Raw genomic sequence first — 27,423 nt, 5'->3', positions numbered from 1 at the left:
ATCACAATGATGACACGTAAGTGCAAAGAGCGATTAAGGATTTACTTTCAAAAGGACTCCCATTGATCTTTTTTGATAGACCTGCAATAAATCAAACCGGATTGACTCGCATGAGAACCAAGCCTAATCCTTTAGTCAGATCCAGGAGAACTCCAACCAAACCAGCTGTTAATTTAGGCTTTACAAGATAAAGCGGGAGAAATCCAACCTGATGTACCCTAGGGCAGAGGCTTACATCATCTCTGTAAAGCAATCAACTTATTGCCAGTTTGGAGAGGTAATCAGAGCACATACTGAGAGAGGAGGGGTGGGTTGCTGAGTGGAGAGAGGGGGGTGGAGAAGGAGAAAGGGGAGACAAGAGATGGCTGAAGAGGTTAGAGAGAGAACAGAAGCATACAAACATGAGAAACAACAGAAAATTTAACTTGAGTCCACTTTAAAAATGTTATTTTAAAAGGAAAAAACAAAACTTTCTGCATGCCGGGCAGATACACAGGCTTTCTGACTGAAACGATGAAACTTAACTTTGAAACAAAAAACATGTTTACACAGAATACATCTCCAATTATCTCCAGAGGGCAAAGATGAAACAGAGAGGAGATAGCTTGCTGCAAACAGTAGCTCTCTGGGCTGACAACAGGGAGTGGAGGCAGGATTCAGCTGCCCCCCTCCCCCCACCCCTCCCCACCACCCTGTAATTTCCCTGGAGGCTGGCCCAGACCTCGTCCCCATCCCCAGTGGCCGGTGCCACCTCAGCCGGGTCCTGCCAGCCGCGCTGTGGCTGCACCATAGCACAATCATAGTAATTAAAATGGTTATTTTTGTTTGGGGGAACAAGAGGGTTTTTTTTTTCCATGCTCTGGGTGGAAGTATTGCAAGACAACATCCAGCCCACACTGAGGAAACCGTACTGATGTCTTTTTCAGTTGTGCATTCTGTGTTTGTGTATTTACTATATGTCATTAGGGTACTACAGGGGTTTTAGTTCCTCTTTTAAACTGGGTGTGTAACACTGCAGTGGGCGATGCAGAGGATAAAGCCTGAAAACCACTCAAACACCCACCCATGCACACACTGACACAAAGACTCATTAGCTCACCATCTCCCCTGTCTTTAATGTCCTGTTTACAACGCAAAACAACCAGATCAGGACTGAAATCCAATCAGAGAGCTTTACAGGGCTCTTCACATCGGCCTTGCAGGAGGGCTGAGGAGAAGCAGGCCTTGTAGTCTCTGGACACTGTCCAAGGGAAACCAAACCTCAGGAGTCCAAACAAAACCACACATAAAAATCAGAGTTAAAACAGCAGACTCTGTTCAGCCCACTGTGACCCCACCAGCTCCCACACACACTCACACTCTTTGGTTCGTGCTCGTCTACCCTATCCTGGTTACACTGTATTCACACAGGGATCACTCCGACTTCAGCGGGGCCTCTCTCGCATCGCCAAATTGACTGAGGCTTTGACATGGGCTCGTTGGTGTGTGTGAATATATACACACACACACAGACAGACAGGACACATCTATGTAAAGGAGACTGCCACTTAAGCTCGTCTCACATCAGCGTGCGCTATCTTTAGCAGCTGGGCTAAACTGTTAAAACCACAAAACAACTTTCCCCCTCCCAGCCAGCCTCCCCCTGACTTCAAATAAGACAGCCTGGCTCTTTGGCCGTGGCTGCCCCCTGGCACCTCCCTCCACAGCCGCAAGGTCACGCGTTTAATTACACAGAAAGTAGTAATCTCACCAGACAGATGGCAAGCAGGCCGCCTCTCAATTACTTTATGCCCAATTGAATCATTACTCATGTTATTTGCTAACTTATGGCACACAGAAAAACATCCCAAAAAACTGGATTTGTGCTACAGGTGGCAGTGGGGAGGGGGGGTTACAGGGTTGTGGCAGTGTTATGACTGAGAGGCAGATGTGCCAGACAACTGTGACAAAGATCAAAAAGGCGTGAAGAATACAAACGCATGGCTGTGTCAGCGTTTGGGAAAAGTTGGGAGTTTAATACCACAGTGATCAGTGCCAGAAAAAACAGCCCCTTATTTTTCTCGAAACCAAAACTGGTACAGAACATTCGCCTATGTGGAAACAGTCGGCTCCCAGCAGCCCAGTTGAGGAAACCGCATGACAAGGCCAATTTAAAATGTGAAGAAAGTGTCTGTGTCTTAAAAGTGAGCCAAGAAAAAAAATAAGGTTTGTAGATTGTTTCTCTCTCTTTAGGGCAACCAGTTTGTCATTGGGGAGTATCCCAACGGGCTCGACTTCTTTCCTGAAAAACCCTGAACGGAGAGTGTGAGCTGTACCATCACTGCATCCACCCCTGTTGCTCCCTCACTCATCATTTCTCAGCTCCTCCTGCCAATAGCTTCTGTAAACAATTAAAGGTTGACTTTCCCAGCGTATCAGACCACAGCATCACAATCTCTGACCAGGGAGCTCCAACAGTCAAGCTGGCCGGCCAAGAAATAAGATTATCTTCAAATTCAGGCCTTAGCTTTGCTATTTATTCATTACTGATTTTTACTGAGGTCGTCTGACAGCCTGTTTGATTTAACATGACCACTCAGCTAAATAACAGCAAATTAACTCTTCTGTCTGGTCTCAATAATGTCAGCAATGTTAAATCATTTACCAAAATGTGGTTCTTGGGCACACCAAACACGATAATGCTTTGGTTTGCAAAATTATAACTTTTTGGGTGGTGTAACTGTCATATCTCTCCTCCATAATTTCCTCCTGCTCCTATAGGCAATATTATACCTCAACTTTATGTCTCAGGGCAGGAGTAGCAAAATGTATGCCACTTAAATCAACAACATGATCATATAATGCACAGCTTTTGCCAATGTTTACTTCTAAATTTACAATGGCATAAGAGGAAGGAGATTAACGGGTCAGTTCTCAGGCTTGAATAACTTAACAACCAAGCCACATGGTATCAAACTACACATAGTGGTAGTGAGAAACATTTGTCCCACTGCTGACCATAATAAGACTGGCAGCTCACCAGGAACAGTTGTGTTGAGAGGCACGCCTACTAATGTAAAATGATCTGTGCGAGCATATAGAAAAGCTACATTCATTTTTTTCTCTGAGTCACAGCGAGGAATTCCACTGTCCTATAGATGGCGGCAACAGTTGTTCTCCCATGAGGGTGGGCAAGCATCTGGGAAGCAGCGAGCAGGCCGATCAGGAGAAGATGAGGACTACATCTGCATATTTATTTTCAGATTGCAAGAGTCGAACGATCCCAAAGGCAAGTGTTGAAAATGAGAAGAAAGGCTGCACAGAACTTCCCCGAGAAGGCAGGGAGGACAGAAGACAGGCATGGTTCCCAGGCACATCTACAACCCCACTATCCTAAGAGGACGGGGGAGGTTTCCTGTTCAAGTTTTCAGTTGTGTCATTTTTGTGCCTGGGAAAGTGGCTTCACTGCTATGTAATACCACAGTAGTATTGCAATAAGTATAGGAAGTGATATTAAAATATTAAGTGAGGGGGTTAAGATATAGGATTTACAGTGAATATGTAAATAATCTGCATCCCTAATATTGTCTTCTGTAATCAAAAAGAACTGACTCACTCTCCATGTTTATAATGCATTACTAAACCGTACATGAGGCAAATCTTTAGGAAGCATTTCTTTGCTTAGTCATTCCACATACAGACAATAGATGTTACAGAGATGACTAACACTGAAAGTCATTACATGCCACTTGTAGTCACATTTAGATCTCAAAATTAGAAACACATCCGCCGTTTGTCGTTTGTTTCTCAGTGTGTGGAGTGTAACTTCAGCTCTTTCAAAAATGCCGCAGTTTCACATGTCAACGGGCTTGATCTTAGGTGTCAGCACAATATTAAATTCTTACCTGTAAGAAAACCTCAAGCTACAGGACTGAGCCATGCCCTTCTGACCTGCGACAGTCAGAAAGCTCTGGCTGACGGTGTCTCCCAATGGCCAACATTTGACCATGGGCCTTGCACTATTCCCCCAGCTGATGTACGGCAGGCATGGACGGCAGCGCCTGCACCTGTCTTCAACAAGCCCCGGCATTCACACTGACTGGTTTCCTGAGGCCGAATGCCTGGCTGTCAGGTGATAAATGCTAACGCGCCTTGTCTGACACATCCTGCAAACACGCATGCACACTAGCATTCCAAATCAAATGAACCAAGAGCCACTTAAGTTTGATCCCAACCACTTAAAAAGCATCTGCATCATAGTGAGATACGTCTTAGCCTCTCATGTCTCTCTATCTGATAGGAAAGTGTGCCCTGTTTCAGGCTGCGGGTTGGAGCTGTAAACCAAAGCATCCCTCAACGCCTCTCACCCGCCCGGCTCTGCACTAACCACTGTTTTTGCATACTGCTCAGCTTGTGTAACCACTGAGCGGTTTTGCTCCAGCAAGACAATGGCCGTGTAACAGACTAAGCAGAGCAAAGCCACAAGAATCACATATGAAATTAACTTGAAGCATGAGGGAGGTATCTGGAGACCTTTCATGATAAATAAAAATAAAAGTAACATAGGTGAGTCTGCCAGCTGCTGAGGCAAACACTGTTCAAGCCAAAAAGTACAATTTCTCACGGGAGCCGATCACTCTACTGTGGGCCTTGTATATCCACAGTAAAGAGCTGGCTTCCAGTGTAATTATAACTCAATTTGAAACTTCCCAGTGTTTAGAAACTCAGAGTGCATTTTAACACCAACTCTGCTCTGTTGGTGCTCACTGACTCACTTTTAATTACAAAGAAATTAAAATGTTTGTAACGTTTGAGATTACTCGATAGATCGAACTAGAATTTAAGTCACACGTCTGCTCTTTTACAGCATTTACTCACTATATCTGGTTACAATGTGGCCACAAGTGGTGCTTAAAGAAAACAGTGATTTAACTCTCAGGATGTGGGGTGGGGGGGAGTGACAAAAGGACCAGACTGAGCTCTCAGTGTGGCAAAGCATGCTGGTACTCACTCTGCCGCCCAGCGGACCACAGCCACGTTTCCCCACCTCATTTGCAAAGCAATCCAGATTCCCGCTCACTTAGTGCATCTTTTTGTCATTTCCACGTCCAGGCTCTATTTGCTTTGTCCACTGAGATGGCAAAGAGGGAGGAGTGGAGGGAAGTGAGAAACCTAGCTCTTGAGGAGACCAGTTTGCACCCACAGAGCATCTCACATGTACCCTCTCCCAAAAGGAAAAAAAAAAATAACACACCCATATCCAACCAACCCACTGAGCCAGCACACACTCACCTCTCCCCCGCCTGACTAATGTGCCCTGACACTCGTACATCACCCGTAAATTGGCCAAATGAATTAACCACGGCCCCTGCTTAGCTTTACGGGCTTTAAATGGATTTTCTCCTCTCCAGGTCTGCCCAATAATTGCATTTATCCATCTTGTTGAAGCCAGGTTTACACACTCGCAAAGATCATGCCAATCCCCAGATACATTTTCCGCTCTGGTGGCAAGAGTGTGAGAGATTTGTCATCGGATCATAACATGTAATTTAAACAACAATTAGCTTGACGACTGGGCCGTATGTCAATGTCTGCCTCCTTGTTGGACCGGACCTTGGTTGGGGCAATGAGGTGCCTTCTACCTCTTCATCTGTCTGTGTATCTCTCGCCCTTCCCTCATGTCTCAGCGAGATAAATTGAGCCTTGTAATACTTTTTATCTATCATCCAAGCCTCCAGGTTAAAGCAGCAAACACCCACAGCAGGGAAGAAAGTAGTGACTCGGAGTTTTCATTGTTCTCTCTTACACACACGTTCAGATAGTGAGCAGAGGCCGGGTGAAGGCAGAGCTGTGAACGCCAGCATCAGTAGGGGTCGTCTCCACACTTGTGAATGTTTGAACAGAAGTGCATTAGACACTGGGGGGGCCCAAAGGACAATTCAGCTATGTAAACACGCAGCAACTTCCTTCCCTCCGCTCCTCCAGGCCCGCACTGAGACAAGGCACTATTTAAACAGCACATGCAGCATTCCTGCGCCTGGGCCCTGGCCAGCTGCTGCATCCTCGCTGCAGTCCTGCCTGCCTGTGCAGAGACACACACAGGCCTTACAACAGCAAGGGTCATCCACAACAGACAAAGGGCTTTTGTAGACATGCAAAACTGGACTCATCTATTAGAAATGCTCCAGAGACTTGTGCTGGCTACTTAAATGCTGCCTGCCAGAGTCCAAACTGGCCTCCCACAGAAGAGAGATTAGAGAATCAAATAAATAAAAATCCTCACATTGCTAAAAGACTCCTGCTGAAATTTGAATCGCAGAATGCCACCTGTAATGACGAAGCAGGAAATTTATCTTTATTGATATTTGAAATATGCAAAGTGTGGCAGCCAATAAAGATAGAGGAGGCAGTAAAGAAGAGATAAAGTGCTTCCTGGTTCTAAAGGGCAACGTGAAGTGCATCACATGACACAACGTCCTCCCTCAATCACTGGTGCCAAGCCATTATCTAAACTTTCATAATGACTGAACACATTTCAGTTCGATAACTGTAAAATCTGAATTCGACCTTTGGCTTACATGCCAAAGGATTGTAAACGAAAATAACTTCTAATGTTATTCACCTCAAGCCAGGGTTGTGAGAACACAAGGATTAAATACTGTATATAATAAAGACATGTTATCTTTAAAAAGGCCTGTTTCTCTTACGGTTATCCACCAAAGACAAACTTTAGAATTTTGTGGTATTAATTTTGGACTTTGTCAAGTTGCTCCACTTAAGTAGCTTCCAAACTAAATAAGAAATTCAATCTCTCCCTCTAACAGTTTTGACAAGTAACTGTCACAGGGGAAACATGGTGGAATAAGAGTCTTTTTTTTGGGTCAAGACCCATAATTATAAAAACCAGAATGTAAAACAATCAGCTACAAAGCATTCCCATGCCAAACTATGTAAACTCACGTACAGGAACATGTGTGGCAATAATCAAGATTTTAATATTTAACACAGAGATCCAGCTAATTCGACTGTCACTCAACCTTGGGTTTATTATAGGAAGACTACAACTGTTGCTTCCTTCTTGTGTCAATGCCTCAACAATGGACACCATGAGAAGTGCCAACGACAGTGGCTGCAGGTCATTATTTCAATCACGGTGACTAGATTGCATTGTTTTCTGCTTCAACAGTGACATGTTCCCTCTTGCCAATGTGTTTGCCTGCCACTTCATTTGATTTCTCTCTGTCCACCCGTCCGTCAGTCCATTCCCTCTGAGCAGACGGTGAAGGCCCCTCATCTCACCTCAGGATAGTTGTCCAAACAAGACACTTCATTCACTGTGACCCCTTGAGTGGGGATGGGGGAGGGAATTGACAATTTAGTCAGTGCTGAGAGTCAATTTGTTCACTTTTAGAATTGACCCCAAACATTGCTGACACACTGGCCTCTCACTGGAGTGGAATGAATACATAATAGTGAGGTTGGTGAGGAGGCGTGGAGGGGATTTTTTTCTTAAGGTGAAAACATGTTAAAACAATGTCCGCACATATGTTTGGAGTTACAGCACTAGTACAGTTTGAAATTATCCATTCTGGGTGGGAAAGAAAAAAAGTACTAATTGAAAAGCAATTGAAAGTGTATATCGTGTAAATCCAAAGAATAGAGCCCGTAAAGTGTGATTCAGTAACAGAAAATAGAAATTACCTAGCAAACTACTAGAGCAATATAAACACTTAATGTACTCTATACAGCATTACCTGCACAGTAGTTAGCAATTCAGTGCTCATGTGTGAGGTGTAGGCCATGTGTGGATGTGACAAGCTGTTCACATGAAATGTTATCTAGTGCTCTACACAAGCTGACAGCTGTCTCTTTATAAGAGGCGTATTATTATTGTGTGTAAATAGGTTTCTAACAGCTGGTTAAAGAGCTAACATGGGATTTTACTCTTAATCTGTTTTCCACTGGAATTGGTTCATCAACTTAAAAAAACAAAAAAACAAAAAAAACAAATCTTGCCATTCCACACTGCACAGCAGGGTAAAGAGGTTACATTTTATTAGCCTCGTGCATTTTTAAGGAATCTCGCCAACATCCACCACCCAACCCCCCCCACCCCCCAAATCCTACCATAATCCGCAGATTAGTAGATGAATTTATTTCTGCTTGCACTCTCAAAATCTCCCTCACCTTTTGCAGGCAGTTATGAATCCACCACCTTTAACGACAAACAAGCAGACGATCACCTCATTAGTGGACTCGCTCCACTTCCCAAACACACACACACAAACACACACACACACACACACACTCCTTGGAGCTTATCCTGCTACAATTAAAAGTTTAATTAGTAGATTAAAAATACATTGACTGGAGTTTTATCACCTTAAACTCCTCCATTATGTGTTTAGCACACACAAAGCGCCTCCTTCCCATCTAAGCTATTTTGAACAGATTATCTGCATAGAAAAATTCTCTTGACTACATTAAGGCTGGAGATATAAACTGGGTACCCAAACAGGACTGCTGAAAAACACCATCTGAATAATATACTACAATTTGGATGCTACATATATATTTCTATATTGCTTACTTTCATGTAACAAGATTCAAAATGCAAAATTTCGGAGATCAAGCTATATCAACATACCAGTAACAAAATGTATCATGTTTTAATTTATTTTGAAAATGAAATCTGCTGATGAGGGCCATGCTAGCATTTTCTACAGTGTGATTATTCGCATACCGGAGGAAAGGGGGGGAAAAGTTAAACAGAAAGAATTCTAAAAAGATATTAGCATGAAAGAGATCCTTTTTCTGTGGTATGTTCCAGAGCATTCTACCACAGCCATAAAAGGCTGGTGTACCACAGGTGTTCGCTGCACACTGGCACGGCTAGTCATTATCTAGCCCGACATGATCATTAAGAGCTGTGATGGCAGTGTGGCACCTCCTCCCTGCACACACACACACACACACACACACACACACACACACACACACACACACACACACACACACACACACACACACACACACACACACACACACACACACACACACACACACACACACACACACACACACACACACACACACACACACACACACACACACACACACACACACACACACACACACACACACACACACACACACACACACACACACACACACACACAGTGCTTAAAAAAAAAAAAAACTCCAATGGAGACTCAAGCACTCCCTATCAGTTCTTGTAAAAAAAAGGGGTGAGAGGGGAAGCTCCTTTCTCAACAAAAAACATGTCAGCGCCGGTGCACTTTGACCCTTCCCAAACACACTCCACAATCTAAACAGAAGGCCAGCACCACCAGAATTCCTCCAGCGTCACAGCGGCCCTCTCACCCAGAGCTTTTAGGGCACATTTTTTGATGACGATGAGGGTGGGAAGCGTGGAGTGAGCAGCGTGGAGGAGTGGGCATAGAAAGGAGGGGGACGGGGGTTGATTCAGAGGCACAAACCACACACATGAACACGAGCCTGCTCGTCAAGCATGGCTGAAAACTGAAACATGTTTGCTCCAATCTGCGTTCCACTCTGCTCAGGCCCTGCTGATTTTTCTTTTTCATAAACGGGAAGATAAATGTGCAGCCTAGGGGCACTATTGTTTGGACATCTAACCAGGAACTGTCGCTGCTCTCATTGCCCTGGCATTAACAGCAATTATGCGCTCTATTCAGACGGCTTTTGTGCGTTCGACCCCTAACCCCCCCAATTGTCGCCCCTGCGTTCCCCACTACTCACACACACGCACACATTTCCCGCTTTTCTCTGCCCAGTCCCACCCCGTGCTTTCCCTCCCACTCCACTACTGGTGAACTCATTTGGCTTCTGGAGCACTCTGGTCCCAGTATGAATGAACTTAGAGAAATATGAACGCAGGGAAAGGAAGGAGGAGGGGAAAAAATTAAATGCACATACCAGAAGTATTTCTAGAGTGATACCTGGGCTCAAACAATTCTTCACATAACATTCTGTGGATTTCTTCTCCGCCATTAAAAATGCAATACTTAAAAAAATATGGTTAGATACACATTTGCCGCAGCACAGCAAAAAAGATTTGAAAGATTCTACAAAACCCTAACTGTCATGCTAGAGATTGACATTTTGCAGCAGCATTTCACGAGAAATTACACTTTCTAGGTAATCAACTTTTATTCCTAACCAAAATGACAATCTTGGTATCTAAAAATGCAATCAATAGTCATTTTAACCTAAACTTTTAAGTTGGATGCAGCAACACTGCCAATGAAATCTCAAACCTTCAGCAATCACTTATCCCATTTTCAAAGTCCTCATTCGAAACTGAATGATTCCATGCGAGTTCACTCTATTGGCTGCAAAGTGAGGGTGAGCTTCACATTCTACCAGCCACCAGTGTCATCACATATTGATACTAAAGGCACACAATGATGAAAAGTGCAGTTATGTCGTGTTCTTTAAAAATAATAAAAAAAAAAACAATTGTAAAATAACAGAATAGTTTGAAAGCAGCAGTAAGGATGTATTCTTGTTCAGATACTTCAAAATGCAAGCTTTATTCTTTGTAATCTCAAATAAAATGAGAAAATAGTCAAAAACAAAATTAATATCTGGTTCTGCGCATATTTCTGCACTGTGTTTGAAGTTAAAAGTGAACTTGCCAACAACTGTAGGGAGTGCAAATGTGCTGTCTACCAAGGAAACAGTAAATAAAAATGAAGCAGCATGCTGTGTATACGGAAACAAACCTAACTGGTGGCTACATGCATGCGTGCATATGCACACACAAACACATACGCGCACACACACACACTAAATAATTTAATTTCCATGTTTCAGGGAGCCCTAAGCCCTGTGGGCCAGGAGCAGAGCTAGCCTATATTTAACAGATGACAAAAGTTGCATTCCAGATGTACAGTACTATCTTTGTGTTCTATAGAAATGCATGAGAGAAAGAGGGAGTGAAGGGGGGGTGCGGCTGGAAGAGAAGGGGTGTTACACTAGGTTCTGGGGGGGCACCAGTGCACAGCTGCTAAACTGATGCATTTTTTTTTTTTTTTGTGCTCAGACACAGAAAAGCAGAGTGTGGTGGCTCACTGACAAAAACAAGGATGGATACAGGAGGTAGCAAAGAATTGATCCTTTTTGATAATAATTTGTTTTTACAAAAAAAAAAAAAAAAAACTGAGAAAAATATGCTGGGTTGTGACTTAATGGGTAACAGGCATAATCTCTTACACTGAAGTCAAAATTAGGATCAGATTAGCTGTTATTGCATTAAAAACAATGAAGTAAATGATTTAATTAAAAAAGGTTCAGCTCCAAACCAGACTTGACTGCAGCTGAACATTAGCTACATCCAAACCCAGCTCTCAGTGCCACCAGGGAACCACTACTCCCTTTGCACTAGTTAAAAATCTGATTAGAAACACACACACAAACTGACTGTTTTTTTTTTTCTTTGCCTCTGTGGTGTTTCAAGCAGAGTGACAGATCGACGAGCGCGTAAGCTCTCACACGGCTCAGCCTGCCAACATCATCAGCATTAGACAATTAAGGCCCGTGAGCTGAGAGAGAAAAAAAATATATCTCCTCAGTAAATATTTACTGCACAAATCTTTTCCATCCATTCACCAGGCACTAACAAAACCTTACTGTACTCTCTCTCTCCGAGTCCCCTTCACTAGCACCACCACCACCACCACCCCACCCCTACATCTGCGATTCATTGACTTTACAATTTACCACATGTCGAGATGGGAGAGGTCGAGCCTCCATCTGAATCACGGCACAAATATGCGAGTGATTTATTGTTTTAAAAACCCTGGGCTGTTTTAGTGCAACTCCACTTTTCCTGAGCATTACTCCTATTGGCAGACCATGAACAATTACAGTTCGGACTAATTAAGCTCCGAGAATGTGCTGTGCACCACTAATGTCTAGCAGGCCCCAATTTTACTTTAATGGTGCCAAACTTTGCTTTGCAGTCCCCCCCTCCCTCGTTCTCTGACTTAACTCCTCAAATCCAAAGCAGATTGTACTTTTTATGACGGTTTATTGAGTCGAAGAAAAATAAGGACCTTTCCTTTCCCCTCTCCTAGCATGGGATGAGAGAAAGAGCAAAGAGAGAGGAAGAGAGGGAGCACAAAAAAAAAAAAAAAAAAGAGAGTAGTGGGAGGGAGAGAGAGAGCGCGGGAGCTGCTTCCGCCATACTTTGTAAACAAAAGTGATTTGCAAGACAAAAGGAGTGCAACCTTCGAACTAAATTCAGAATGCATTTTGCGGCTAGAGGCACAAAATGCAGCCGCATCGTGCCACGAAACCCCCCGTGGACACCAATTAGGGTCCATTAACATGTAAAGCCAATTTGATAAGGTGTGGGCCCTATCCCTTAAATCCGCATTAAACTATCTTTCCTCTCGTCACAGCCAAAAATCCATTTACAGCAGCCGAACACGCATAATCCATATGATATACCATTGTTATGCTTATGCTGCTGCCACATTTAGGAAAGATACTGTCTGTTGGTGTCAATTATAACAGATAAGGCCACAGTAATGTGTGTACGTGCACACAAAGGGGCTGGTGTTGCATTCACTCCTGTATGTTCATTACAATAATCTGACCAGAAAATCCTCCATTATGGTTCCTAAAGTAAAATGATAAAGAAGGCAGGCGGCCTGTATGAAAGTGCATTTATTTTTTTAAAAAGGTGAATCTGCGGCAACATGAGCAATCCTACCACGACAACACAAGTGAATCAAAGAGGTAAAACAGGAGAAAAGCTATTGTTTCAGCTACACAAAGCCTTTCCATCGTATTGTAGAAGAAATGCCACGGGTTCTGAGAGCATCTTTTTTCAATCTCAACACAGCAGTTGATGCTCAGTGTTGTATTTTCATCACCCTTTTGCCCCCACCCTCTGCTTTCTTGTTCTTTTTTAAACTATCCGTAATTACACACCGAAACTCAAAACCTCCGCCAGAAGTCTCCAGGCCTGGAGAATTATGGGGCCAGGGGTGGCGTCAAATATCTTAACATTCATAAGTCCGAGAGGCAGTAAATAAAGCCAGCGGATTTACGGCCCTGCAGCCCCAATGCAGGAGAGCTGGCCGCTCAGATCCCGCTCCACCCTCCCTCAGCCTCTGCGTCTCCAGACCTGTTGAGGTGTGATGTTAGCCCACAGCACCGGAGTTAACCTGCCGCCTCCTTTCACAAGCCCCGTGTTAGCATCGGCAGGAAACAAAAGGTAGACGGAGAGAGGAAGGGAGATAGAGAGAGGGAAAAGTGAAAGGAGATAGAAAACTGGGGTGAACCAGGCCAATTCTCCAATTCAACCTGCACCCAGTGATCCAGCAGGCCTTTGTGTGAGGTTTTAGGGAGGAAAGAGACAGCAGGGAGAGGAGTGGAGGAAACGGGGGCCGGAAGACTTTTAAAGCCTGGGCACGGCTTCATGTCAAATTGCTAAATGATACTAAATTGTAAGCCTCCTTGGACTTAGGTGGTAGTAAAAACAAATTCTTACTGGTTATGGCTCCCAGAGGACACACAAATTATGGTAACCACCACATGCTGGAATTTGTTTTTCCCTCCTCAAAGTCATGCAAAAACAGAAATCTCGGAAACAAGATAAAATGTGCAGATCGATGAGCATTAGTGCCAAATGATCACAAATTGATCCGATTATTTTTCTAATAAATACATGAAAATGAGGCCACACAGGCGTCAAACATCTCAATGTAAATAATTTACATTAAATACAGAAGAAAAAAGGACTTGATATTAAAAAACCTAAAATACTGTTACAGCAGCGCCCAAACCAAGAGGAGCAGAAGAAAAATGAAGGGAAAAGCAGCGAGAATCAAAGCCTTTTCATGACAAGACACAGAAAGTCTCATACCAATAATACTAGCAGTCATATTCAGTGCCTAACATGACATGTTAGAGAGCAAGACAGCTAATCAATGTCCAGGTGAATTATTTATGCCAGCTTTAAGTCTAATACATTTATATTACAGCGGCCGCTGACTTCAAAGCACTAATGGCTGGACACACAGGGCGCTGAAGACAGTGGGAGCCGAGGCTGTACAGTAGGAAGACCACCGCCAAAAACCCACGATCAGCTACAGTCGCTGTTCATGTAGAACTATAAATTTAACAGTAATAACTGCTGTCTATTAATATAGAAATCAAGCATCTAATCAACAGGCAGCGGTGGTGTTTAGATATTACTAGTGTTATATTACTTCAACACGATATAAGAAAGTGGCATCAAGGTGCAACTGAAACCAGGAGCATTCATTTAAAAAATAAAAACAGAGCCTTTACTATCTAAAATATGTCCATAAAGTATTTCATGGCTGGAATTAAGAGACCAAAGGTCAACACTGTCTCGCCACAGCATCTTTCAGCCATACAAAACAATCTACTGCTTTTCTAAATGCTGCATAAGCACAATAAAATGAGCGCTCCACGAACCAGCACAGGACATAGTACTGTGACAGTCACAAAGAAAACGACAAACCTCTGCCACCGAAACAAGGAAGTGCTTCAGTTCAAATCATGTGCATTGTTGTGAATGCGTGTTTGTGTCAGTGCTGATGAGAATAATGAGTGACTAATTCCACATACCAGCCGGCAACAAGGCTGAGTGAGAGGGAAAGAATGGCAAAATGTGTGCATATGTTGAGAATAATAAAAATCTTTTAACTATAAAAACACAGACACACACACACACACACACACACAGATAAAGAGAATTGTGCAAGCAGCAAAAATAATTTCATGTGAAACTCTGGGTGGAATCATGTGGAACTCAAAAGCAGAAATTGTGTCAAACACAAAAGGAGGCATTATGTGTCAGATGTGCATTTATTTTCAAGGTGTGCACAAACAAAACCAAAAAAAATTGAGGTAACAAATATCAGTTTCGTTAGGCAGAGTTAAGGTGGTGGTGGTGGGGTGGAGGGGTTAGATTTCCTAATGCTTGGTCTTTGCCTTAACCTTGTAAAATGAGATGACAGGTCCTAAAGCACAGACTTGTAATTGCAACCGTTTAAAATAGGGGGGGAAAAAACACCCATGGTTAAGAAAATTATGCCGCTTAAGGACTGCCTTTGCCCAGAGGGACTGGTGAGGTGCTGAGCAAATGAGTAAGTGTGCATAATTATAGCATGGCTTATTGTGTCTAAATAAATATCTTCATTTTATTTATAAATATGGGTTTATAAAGCACATGCCTTAAAATAAAATAAGAAAGGCCGAGGTTTCCTCATTAATAGTAAAAGGTGCACGTGCACACACCAGAGACCTGCACATTAATTCCCATTTGATTATTTCACACAATAAAAATATTTCAATTAGAAAAAAAAAATTTGGCTAATGTTAAAAGATAAAGCAGCCAAATATTCAATGCATGCACTGTTCGTTCACACAAAGTTTTTAAATGGTTTGACACATGCAAATCACTTTGAAAAGGCTCATCTGCATATTTATTTTGCTGGTGGGATTTTACATTGCTTTACACTGCTTACAGCATGTCAGAAAGCCAGTGTAAAGGTCTGAGTGCTCATGCAGCTTGTGTTAGAAAAAAGGGCATTTTTGATGAGGCTGTGCAAACAGAAGCCAATTGCATTATTCAGTGAGTCAGAAACATGCACTTGAAGCCTGCAATTCAGCAAACCCTGCATAATAGCGACAATAAGGATTTATTATTGTCGTTATTATGCAAATAATAATTTTATATTTCTCATGGGTTTCAGTTAAAAGTTGTTGAAACACTACTCCGAGGCGCATATCAACAGAAATGTCATGTACACATGACCTGCCATAAAAAGTGTCCTTTTTCACTGCGGTGACTCCTAGCGCTTAGCACAGTTAGCATGCTAGCTGCTGCCCGCGGCTGGGAGCTGCAGGCGGACACGCCACTGTGCTCGACACTTCATGGGGAGTTGCAAAACTTGGCTCTGCGTTTTTCTCGGCAGCACTTCTGGGTGACAACACTGCGAGTCTGGCTGCCTCCGCGTCTACTCGGAGCCCGTGTGTGTGTGTGTGTGTGTGTGTGTGTGTGAGTGAGGATTGTGATTGTGTGTGTGTGCGTGCGTATGCATACAGTTGTAAATAAATGAACTTACTGTGCGTGCTGTCGGAGAAAGTGATCCATTGGGAAGGTAGGGGCTTGTGAGATCGGGGATCATTATAAATGGATAGCCCGGGTACGGTGGGCTCTTGAACAGCCCTCCATCTTGCCTTTTCGCAGCTAACATGGCGGGGGGGGGGAAAAAAGAAGAAAACTTTTTTTAAAATAAAGTGGCCTTGAAAACTGGTTTCCCCAGGAAAATGCAGTAAAGCTCTAAAGCGGGGGAGATCCCCCTCCGTCAGGCACATTTACTGTCATGGTGCAGAAAAACAAGTGGAACAATAAAGCAGAAACTCACCCTCCTCTAAACTTTCTCTTGTTTTGTCTCTGAAAGTTTCAGATCTAGGCGGAGGCCGTCTTTCCGCCTTGAAATGCAATGAAACACAGGGATTGCGTTAAAGTTAACACAATGGGCGATGAGGGCGATAGTTAACTTTCTTTTCAAGTCTACATCAGCGTAGCAATGTGACAAATGTAGGCCCCTAACTTAGCAAGAGACGGGGACGCTCGGTCCCGGTTTTAATCTGCTACTCACCTCTGAATCCGACGAGCTGTTTTGATTCGTTTCCGACTCGTTTACGAGAGAAGATTTGACGTCTGCTAAATCCCTTTCTGCCGAGGAGTTCTCCGAAATTTTCTCTTCCTGCTCCCCTTCGTCTTTGAAGGAAATCATTTCATCGTTTGCACCCAGATCGTCCCCTCCACCGCCGTTGAGCTGCGGCATTTTTCCCGAGCAAAAATTATTTTTTTTCTCTGAGGGGGCAAAACTCAAAGTTTTAAACCCTTGATCTCGGTGATCTAGAAAGTCCGAGTTTAAGTTTGGGGTCTGTATTGGCGTTTTCCAAAGCTCTCGCGGTTGGTAGAAAACTAAAAAAGAAGGAATCTTGGCAGAAAAAGGAAGCCGGAGAAGGAGCCGAGCCGCTCGGATTGAGTGAGTTGAAGTTGGTCGGAGTGGTTTTCAGTTCAAAGGCGGCGCTGATTGACAGATAGAGAGGGATGGAAATAGAGAGAGTCTGGATTCAGGATTATTGACAGGGAGAAACACACAAGAAACTAATGAGATTCAAACGGGGAGGGACTTGAAGTGACGTTTTCATAAATAGGAGGAAAAAAAAGGAGAGAGAGAGAGAGAAAGGAGGGAGAGAGGGGGGGAGGGAGAGGGAGAGAGAGAGGGAGGGAGAGAGAGAGAGAGAGGGAGGGAGGGAGACTGGAGGAAGCCGGCGGCCGACTGCAGTGAAAAAGCATGTGAGGAGGAAAAAGGCAGTTTGGGAGCAGGACAGTGATGGTAAAATAGCAGGAAGATAGGAGCTGCTTGCAAATGTGGATTAAACGCACGTATGGGCGGTCTCCCAGTGAAAAAAAAAGAAAAGAAAAGTGGGTACTTCCTCAGGCTGTTTGCAGCCAGTTTGACTCCACTGTTTCCAACCAGTCTGTCACACTGGGGCCAAATTAAGTTAACATTATAGCTTGGATTAAAGTTTTTTTTTTTTTTCACACGCAGGCTCTGTAACCTACTTTTATATCTGTCCTTTTTTGTGCTTGCTAAACACCAGAGGCCTATCAAAGAAGAATAAAAGCTATTACTCCGAGCTTGTTTTCATATTTTATCTGCTTTGTCAGTTCCTTAGATCTATTTTTCATCATATTAGATAATGTTTCCTCAGATCTATTTTTTGGGATGGAGGGTGTTATTGCATCCTGCTTGCTTGACAGGTGTGATGTCCTGTGGGACTAACCTGAATTCCTCACTGGCAGCACACACTGGGCTGTTTTTATTTTTCTGCTCTCCCTCAGCAGCCAGGCTGGACACAAATAACTGATGCAGATTTGGATGCTCTGACTCTGCGTATATTTAGATATTAAACCTTTGAAATACATATATAGGCAAATATGAACTGTGTGTGATTGCAATTAATAAAAAATATAATTTAATCATATAAAATTGAAGATTCCTAACTGTATATTCATGGTTTGGTACATTATAGTGTTTGTTTTGTTTTGTTTGTTTTTTATATTATTGCCTACTTGTTGGTTTTACATGAATACAGGGTTTTTCTGTAAAGTCAGTGGGACATGTCTGATTTGTTGTGTCCCTATTAAATCATATAAATGAGAAATAGTAGAGTGTAAAATATGTAACAATGTCATCTGAGTAAAACAGGTTAATTAAGGATCAAATACAAAATCATAAAATGAACAAACAAAAACAAAGTTAAGAAATCTACCCATCTGAAAGGTACATAAAAACGACAGGGGGAAAAATACCCTGAAGCAAGGGGATTGTGTGTGTGTGTGTGTGTTTGTGTACGTCGGTGATGAGCTCAGCACCAGTGACTCGCTAACCTTATCTCATCAGCTGTGGAAATGCAGTTTCTATTAAAGCCAATATTTGATGGGGCAAACACAAAATCAACAACGAATTTCAAATGTCGCCGCACAGACGCCCATACGAGCTGAAACATACATCCAGATGACACTAACACTCTGTTGTAACATGGCTGACTCCTTTCTAGCAAAAATAAATAAATAAATAAATCACTGTAAGATCAAAACAAGACATAGAAATGCTGATTAAAAAAATATTGTCTGGTGTCATCATGCAGTTAGATGTGTGAAGACAAATATTATGACACTAATTCCTCTGTAGGTGCGCTCAGCAGTGTTGTCAAACAGCAGTGATGGGGAATTATGTGCACAGTGCAGCACCAAAGTGTTGTGAATCTGCCTACCAACGCACCTAGACCAGGCAACACCATGAAAGCAGACTATTCCGCTCAATGATCACTGATGTGCTTTATCTGGATGATGTGAAAGCAGTGTTTGTGTTAGCTGGCTGCAGCCCAGCCAGCAGTGTTAGGGAGCAGGGAGGATGGGAAAGGGATCGCTCTCTCTCTGGTTCTCATCCAGTGTGTCTGTGTTTAGGCAGCCGGTGGAAGAAGAGGCACCCTGCTGCTCGGGGCCCTCCAAACCTGAGCCCACACCGACCAGACCAAAGCAGAGGAGCTCCAAGCTGGCCTCTCCCCGGATTGCCTCAGCAGGTACCCGAGAGTTTACTGGGGGCTGGCAGCATGTTATCAAGCCTGCAGAGGGGACACCTGCCTCTGATGCCGCCCTGGTGATTCTAATCTACAGAACCCTTTAATAAGATGATGATAGGCCGCGCTGCCGCCACTGCTCTGAACGAAGGAGCAGTAGCACAAACAGGTTTCTTTTGGTGTTAGTTATTTTGTTATGGTGCTTGCATTGCTCACCTCTGCTCTACAACTGGAAACCGTGTCCTTCCTCCATGGAGGAGGGGAACACTGTCTGATCACAGGACCTCGACTGTCCACTGTAGCCTTCATCAGCCCTGCTGTTGAATCCATCCACTGACCTCAGTGCATCTGAATTATTATCAGTTAGCTTAGACCAGACTTAATTATAATTCTTTCTCAGTAGGCCAAAGAAAAAGTAATAGACAAAAAATATGAATTATTTAAGGGGCATAAATACACAATACTTTACTTTCATTTTTCAGATAATGTTGCATCACCTTTGCTGTAATTCTTGTGCTCTGAGTGACTGAAAATTAGAGATCATCACATTTGAGGCTGCTGAATATTGTAAGTATGTTTGTCTGCTTTTGCTCCCTGCTTCTTCTATTATACCTTTACAGTAGGACACTAAATTAAAAAAATTATAATAATAATTTCTTCAACCCAGAAATATACATAAAACTGTGAAATATATGCCAGTTAATTTTGTTTGTAAAAATGGTGTTATTTTGTTCAAATTTATTGTGGCGTTCTTACACAATATGCACAGTAGTTTGATACTCAGGACATAACTGACATTCAAACAATCAAACAGCTAATCCATTGTCAATAAATTCTGTTTGCAAAGTGAATCGAGCCTAAAAAAAGAGGGATTAGTGTTTACCATCAATAATCTCATAATTCATCTGAATCCCACTGCACATATGTTTTCCATTTGTAGAGCTGCTGGTTTAAAGGGGAAAAAAACAAAACACAGAAGCTCTACTTTTAAATATTTTAATTAACATATGTATTGCACATCTTTAGACACAGCCTCCACAGAACATAGGTTTTTTAAATATTATTATTTTATAGGTTTTTGTTTCCTTGTTTTAAAATGTGGTTATTTAAAAGTACTTTCAATGAATGTTTGATGATTGTGATTTAACAGCTTTTTAATCTATTTTTGCACTATGCAGCTGAATGAAGCTTGTCTACAACTGTTCTCAGCCTAAAAAAAAAAACACTGTACAACTGTTCACAATAGAGTTTTAAAAAATATTCAAAGAAACGGCTTTGAAACATTCCCACACAGACACCAAACTTCTAGGAGAAATCACCCAATTTCAGCCTGAACACCCTCGCTGTTTCATCTCGAGCCGTGACAGCAGCAGCACACTGTGCACATCCTCTGTGTTTGCAAACAGTTAATTACCCATCATGCATCCATGTTGCCAACCATACCAGCTAAAAGGTCTCTTATTGTTGATTAACATATTACTGCTGGACATTTTCTCTTTTTTCCTTTCAAAAATATGCTTGTTTTATGGTAACTGTAGTTTGATTTATTCCAATAATAAAGTTTGTTCACGTGATAATAAGTGAAACTTAACATTTAACTTTAGCTGCATTTAGTCAAGTGCAAATTTCCTCTATTGTTGGGAGAGATGTTGTTAAGCATTTTGGCATTTATTGTCAGTACTGCTCATATAAATTCTATCACGAGGATAATAGATACTGTGGTTAGTCATAATTACATGTATACTAATGGTCCTGGTCGTTTTTTGGAAAATGGACAGGATGAAACAGAGGAGGAGAAATAGATGTCTGATTTACCTGATTATGAAAAGGCTGTTTCATGCTGTATATTATTCATTAGAGTAAAAGCAAATCAGATAACAAATATCCAGATTGGGCATGCATTTGTGTGTCAACCGTTAATTCTGCTTTCTTGAATAGTGCACTTATTACTGTGCTTGTTAAATTCAGAACATCACCATGCACTGCATTTGTGTGTGTATTTTAATTACTCGCTGCTGCCTTGGGATTTGTGTTGTATACATCAAAACATGCCGGATGGTGAGGAAGGAGTTGCTTTCTTGAAAACTAAAATCAAATATACAGTGTATATACTGTATATATATATATATATATATATATATATATATATATATTTTCCTAATATGCTCATATAAGAGGAGCTTCTCTGCTCCCCTCCCTAATGTCAGCACTAAAATCAGCATTAAAATCATGTTACAAAGTAGAAGAAAAACAAGAATTGAATCCACAAGTCTTTCAGAAATTATTTTAAAAAAGAAAAAGGTGAAAAGATCGGAGTGTTATGCTGACCAGAGATTTAAGCCTGTGCACATGTAGATAAATGCAGAACATCTGCTTACTGGAAGTCAAGAACATCCAGGCGACCAGAGCACGTTAAGTACCGATGAGCATGTTACTGGAAATATGGCAAACACGCTTCTTCAGAAATGTATTTTCTTTCCGTGTTTATAATCCACAACATTAATCATAATGAAGATGGCAGAGAAAGAAAAAAATAGAGCAACAAAGAGTGAGACACGCCTGCTTGTGACTTATTGCATTCATCTACGATCAATATTACCCTCCTGAGATACATAGGGGGAGATATAACAAACAGCTTAACACGGTTTTCATTAGGTAAAAAGTTTTTAAATCAATAATCAAAAGAGCTCAAATCTCAGGATGCACAGCCGCATTTCTTCCCCCTAGAAAAATCCCCAAAGTGGGATCAGGAGTTTTCTTGTGAACAGCCTGGACACTCACTCATGACAGCCTGGACACTCATGATTAATGTAGGTACACTGCTTTTTATATCATTGTAGGTATTAGACTCAAGCGGGAGCCAAGTGTCTCCAGAACTCATTCACACAGCATCGTGGGAACCGTATTAGGCCAGCTACGTGAGGTTGCCTCCAAAACAAACAAGCAAGCGTTTTTCAGAAATGGACGCGACAGTCATTAATCAAGGTCTGAGGCAGCTTCTGAACTCTCTAAACATGGAATCAACCTGAGAGACAAGCTAACCTATGTAGTTGTCGGTTGCAGAGCTGCAGGTCGGCACACAAACCGTCCGGCTGTCCATCACGGCAGCATCTCGCCAGGAGAGGAAAGCCAAGCCACTGCTGGCTGCTAAATGCTACCTAAAAGGTCAATGATATACACACCAGCAGGTCGGTGGTTTGAGTCATATTTTCACCTGGCTTTTCGGTATCAACCATCAGGGAGCCAAAGAAGATTTTCCTATGCTGATTCATGTCCCGATTGGGAGGGATGGTGTGGACCTTTTGTGGACCCTTATCACACAGAAATGCTGTGACAGAGACTGCTTAATTAAAACAGAAAAGGAACCATATAGCTGCATGTACCCCACGGGTGTCCGTCTTAAAAATATGGCTATAACCTCTTATCTCAGGGTTGGCAGTCGTGTCTGCAAGCTCCTGACAGCTTTGGATTATTTGGCTTTGGTTTGTCAGCTGTTGAGCCACTGAAGCAAACGTCAGACAACAAATTTAGCCTTTGACCTTTGGAGATTTTGAACCCTCAGTGCCAAAACAAAGGCCTAAAGTAAATGCACCAGACAAACATGGAGAAGGTGGCTTCCTGTTGACCCCTGCTTTGTGTCTGAGGTGAACATTGAAGCATTCCCCATTTCTGACGGTCTTGCACGAAGGACCCTCCACATCAATATTCTTTTAATGGGGAGAAACTCTTTCTGATTGTTGGTTAAGGGACTGGGGGCATCTAATAGAAGGTGCTTCCTAAAACAGGAAGCAGGAGGCCTCATTGTGAGAGTAGAAAAAAGAAGGAATGGTGTCTTCTTCATGTTCCTGACAATAGGGCCACAATTAAAATCACAGTGAGGAAATGCTGACCTTCTTGGGCGTGAATGAAGAGTCATTATGTGCACGATGGAGGCAGGCACGTCTTTGTGTGAGCAAAGTTTTCTGCACATGTTTGGCTGTTTTTGTCTATATTGGTATGTATATATTCATTCTGAGCCTCAGTGAGGATGTACATTCACTGCCATTTTTCTACCTTCTGGCATTCATGGAATCATACTATATTTATATAAAAGGCAGTACATTGTGCTGCTCATAACAAATTACACAAACCTTTAAGTAAACTCTGTGTTTTGTTTTGTTTTTTTGCCATTTGAATTTGACACTATCACTCTTTTGCTGAGTTTCAAACAAGTGGCTGTTTTTCTTGTAGTTCTCAAAACTCTGGGACAAATTGTATCTTTAACACTCTACATGCACACTTATTAACGACCAACATAATGGAGAAGTGACCTTGAGTCAAATGAGTTGCCTCTCAGTATAAATCAGAGCACCGTTGTGTTCATCTGGTTAGGATTTCATTAACAGAGCGGACGATGAGCCTGTTAATGAGATGTCAGTCTGTGTTCTTTGTACAATATGAGTCAAAACAAAGCTAAACATTCATAGTTATGATCAAATCTCTGCGGTCACATGTTACTTCTAACAAAAAGGACAGGACAGCAGCAAGTAGATTAAATCTATTCATCAGCATAATTATGAACGGTTGTTGTTTTTGTATTTGTTAGAAAGAATGAGATTTTTTTCCTAATTTATCCATTATATTTAAGATTCATAATTAGCGTACATCTACTTCATCATTAAATACATATTCCTCATAATAAACTATATACCTGCCTTCAAGTAGGGTAATAATATGTACACAATTACAGCATTTCTTTACCCATATATATCCCTGTGCATTATAGAAAGGTATACATGACTTTATATGCAGTATTGGAACATCCAGGCTAATTCATTTGTGTTTGCTTTACATTAAAGTCATTCTGAAAGACAAATATAAGATGGAAGTTCATGATTTCAGCTTAGATATCCTGAAAAGTAATTTTCTTCCTTTGAAATGCTTTTCCAGAGGTTTACTGCAGCCTCATCAGCAGGTGAAATGCATCTTAAGGTGGGTTAAATTCTGGTGACGGACACAACCAGCCGAAAATTTCCACTTTTTCCCTTTGATGAAGTGCTGTGTAGAGTTGGCAGTATGTTCTGAATCGTTGTCCTGCTGCATGACGAAGCTCCTCCCAATTAGATGGGATGCATTTCTCTGTAATCTGCTCACAAAGGTTTTCTGTGTAACTCTGAATGTATTCTGCTACAACCACCATGACTTATACTGTGTCATTAATGAAGATTATTGAGCCTCTGCCAGAAGCAGCCATGCAGCCCGAACCATGACACTACCTCCACTGTGCTTCACAGACGAGCTGCATGGTTCGGATCATGAGCAGATGCTTTCTTTTTCCACACTTTGGCCTTCCCATCACTTTCGGTAAGGGTTAATCTTTTTCTCAGCAGTCCGTAATACTTTCTTCCAGAACTTTTGTGGCTCTTCTCTGTACCAACTTGGCTTTCTGATTCTAACAGCTGATGAGTGGTTTCCATCTTGTGGTATGGCCTCTGAATTTCTGCTGTCTGATTGTTTATCCCTCTTTGCTAAGATTCAAAATGTCTTACTTTTCCCCTATAGACATGGTGGTTTTCATGTTGATTTATCCTTTTGAACAACAACATCAGCAAAACCCAGGGCTGAAACAAGAGTAGATATTAGATGTGATTAATAGGAAATAATAGCTGAAATTCCTAAACTGTGTCTCATATTAATATTTTGCTTTGAATCCTAAATGTCTGATGTTGAACAGCTCAATCTATATAAATAGTTGTAGTTAAAAACTACACTATACTAAATAAAGTACAGTGAAGTAAAGAAGTGTAAGGACACCACAAAAGTCATTTATCTCATTATACACTGTACACTGATGGTAAAGGTTAAAGCAGGAAACCTGTTGAATGCCAAATGCATTCAAATGGCAAAATACGACTTTGAGTAACATTTCACAATTCTCATTTATATCAATTCATTTGTTTGTGTGACATTTCGTTCATTGTGTGACAATTCATAATTCATTGTAAATAAATAACACTGACATGCTGCATCACAATGGCAGGTTTGTGGCAAACTAACCTAGAACTTGAAACTACTGTATTTGTTAAAAATAAAAAGAAAGGAATTGTATTTGTGTATTGATACAACCCTAGATACATTTTGCAGTTGTTTTGTATTAAAAAAACAGAAAAAAAAACGAGAGAAGAATGCGAAAAGCACTGAGCACAACCAAAAACAATAAAGTGCACATTTAGTGAAGTAATTCGTCTCTTTGTTAAAATGCTCTTTGTACGCTCACAGCTGCTCTGAAAGGTCTGTCGGCCTTTTGTTTTAGGGATTGACTCTGATGGAGGGATGTGAGTGTATGAAGTTTAAGGGCACAGTTGGTTCAAATATTGATTACCTCTCAGGTATTCCTTTTTCCTTAAAATTGATCCCAAAATCGTTCATAATCACACACATAGTTCTGTGTTCGGTTGATCAGATATTACATGCGCACATAATGTACACACACACACACACACACACACATACACATACATACACATTAAGGCCCCAAAGCCTATGTTTCAGCCTCAACTGGTGTTTTTTGGCTGCAGCCCTTGTGGTCTTCTTCGAGGATCCTAATTGAGAAATTAATGCAGAAAAATCAATTTGGTCAAGTTTTGTGTCTAATACACTCCTGAAGGCTTTAAGCGGGCAGCAATCAATGCTTTCCACATGGGTGGCTCCAGAGCCCCTCACTCTTTTGTTTACGTATTCATAGCTGGAGGATTTCGATATATGAATTTCAATGGAATAAACACTAATGAATTTTGCGATGCCCCACAATGCACAGTGTATATTCCAGGGCATGAAATGATGTCTTTGGTTGCCACTTAAGGATCGCTTAATGTGAAAAAGCTTTCTAAGGATTGGAATATATTGTGTAGAAATTGTGCCCTTACTGGCAGCGCTTTTGTGTCGGCCTTATTTACACTTCAAAATGAGGATCTTTTAACATTCTGTGATCATCCGCTGCATTGTTGCTGGATGAATTGGCGTGGTTTTTTGCATCCCTCTTACCTAGAGGACATCAGCTTATTTAGGGCCATTTTAAAGCTCCTCACATCATCATCAGGTCAATGAAAAAGCAACCTTGAATTCCCTTTGACACAACAGTTTTTTTTTTTTCCAGTGCTCAAACCGCGTACGTGCGTGTCACCTTTTATACAACTCAAGGCAAAAAGCAAAAACTGAGAAAATGGCCATAAGAGATAGACGTGAGGCTAAAATTAAGTATGAGGTATTTGTAAGAGTTTTACCTAAACACGACTGCATACTTCCTGTTTGGCATCTGGTTTATGGTCACAATCTCAACAAGAACAAAATGGACATGTGCTTGTGGTTGTTGCAGGGGGAAAACGAGTGCCATGTTCCTCTTTGTGCTCGTTAACCACCTTCCAAATTCATCATAAGCCCAGAGATCAGATCACAGTAATATTTGATCAATATTAATAAGGATAGGCAAACTCCTCCAGTAATTACCACAGTCTCTGGGCTTTGATTTGGACCATTACTAACGCCTCTGCATCTTTAGATTAAAAAAGCGACCCCCTTTTATTTCATAACATTAAATCCCGACATGCATCTTCTAAAAGCTCTAATAAGACAAAGATAAGATTTGCATCCCCATACAAGTGTCTTTTTCAATTGATTATGAAGCCGCCATTGATGTGCGAGAAATTGATGTTTTCCTCTGTTCTTAAGGGCGGCTAATAGAAGGGGTGGGCTTCGAGGAGGAGACTTTGCTACTTTGATCTTCAATCAGTAAAAAATCCCACTTCTTCTTTGTCAGACTATATTTGGTAAATAACAGTGACAATCTGCAGGGCCTAGAGATGGAGAGAATGAGCGAGGGAGAGGAAGAGAGATGTGCTGAAGCGATAAAGAGCAGTTGGAAAGTCGGGAAGAGAAGGATGACAATGGGAGAAAAGGGCATAAAGAGGAAAATATCTTGCTTGTTAAATGTAGGATGCTGAAAAGTGAGATAAAACTCCAAGTAAAAACACCAAAGTATTGTGTGATACAGTCTCAAGATGCTGAAATAGCTGAAACTGTCTGGCACTGTCACCTCACATGGACGCTGACAGGAAATATTTCTTACCTCGTTTATTTTGGGTGAATCAAGTGTTACACAGCTGCCCCCGTGTTTGTGTGAGTGACATTACATTATGACACACACAGTAGGCTTCTAATTAGGCCCTGTGAAAAACAACAGGTGGATGCGAGCAAACTAATAAATCATTCAGC

The 27,423-nt window shown here is 41.8% G+C and overlaps 1 protein-coding gene across 47 annotated transcripts in view; it reads right to left on the bottom strand.

Moving 5' to 3' along the window:
- The window catches only part of tcf7l2 (transcription factor 7 like 2), an 86,190-nt gene extending 68,972 nt beyond the window's left edge, over positions 1-17,218 (bottom strand). For 10 of the 47 annotated variants that reach the window (XM_067487411.1, XM_067487404.1, XM_067487416.1 and 7 more), the window contains exons 1-3: positions 16,674-17,217; positions 16,437-16,503; positions 16,134-16,258 (exon numbers count right to left, since the gene is read on the bottom strand). In XM_067487411.1, the coding sequence (XP_067343512.1) occupies positions 16,134-16,258; positions 16,437-16,503; positions 16,674-16,862 (381 nt within the window). In that variant the 5' untranslated portion in view covers positions 16,863-17,217. Of the gene's footprint in view, positions 1-16,133; positions 16,259-16,436; positions 16,504-16,673 lie in introns of all 47 variants that reach the window. The other 37 variants (XM_067487389.1, XM_067487384.1, XM_067487393.1 and 34 more) reach the window with 10 other exon arrangements.
- Positions 17,219-27,423: the final 10,205 nt, after the last annotated feature.

The sequence above is a fragment of the Channa argus genome, chromosome 20, assembly GCF_033026475.1.
Source record: "Channa argus isolate prfri chromosome 20, Channa argus male v1.0, whole genome shotgun sequence".
NCBI classification, from domain to species: Eukaryota; Metazoa; Chordata; class Actinopteri; order Anabantiformes; family Channidae; genus Channa; species Channa argus.
This window is presented reverse-complemented; position numbering and strand designations above follow the sequence as displayed.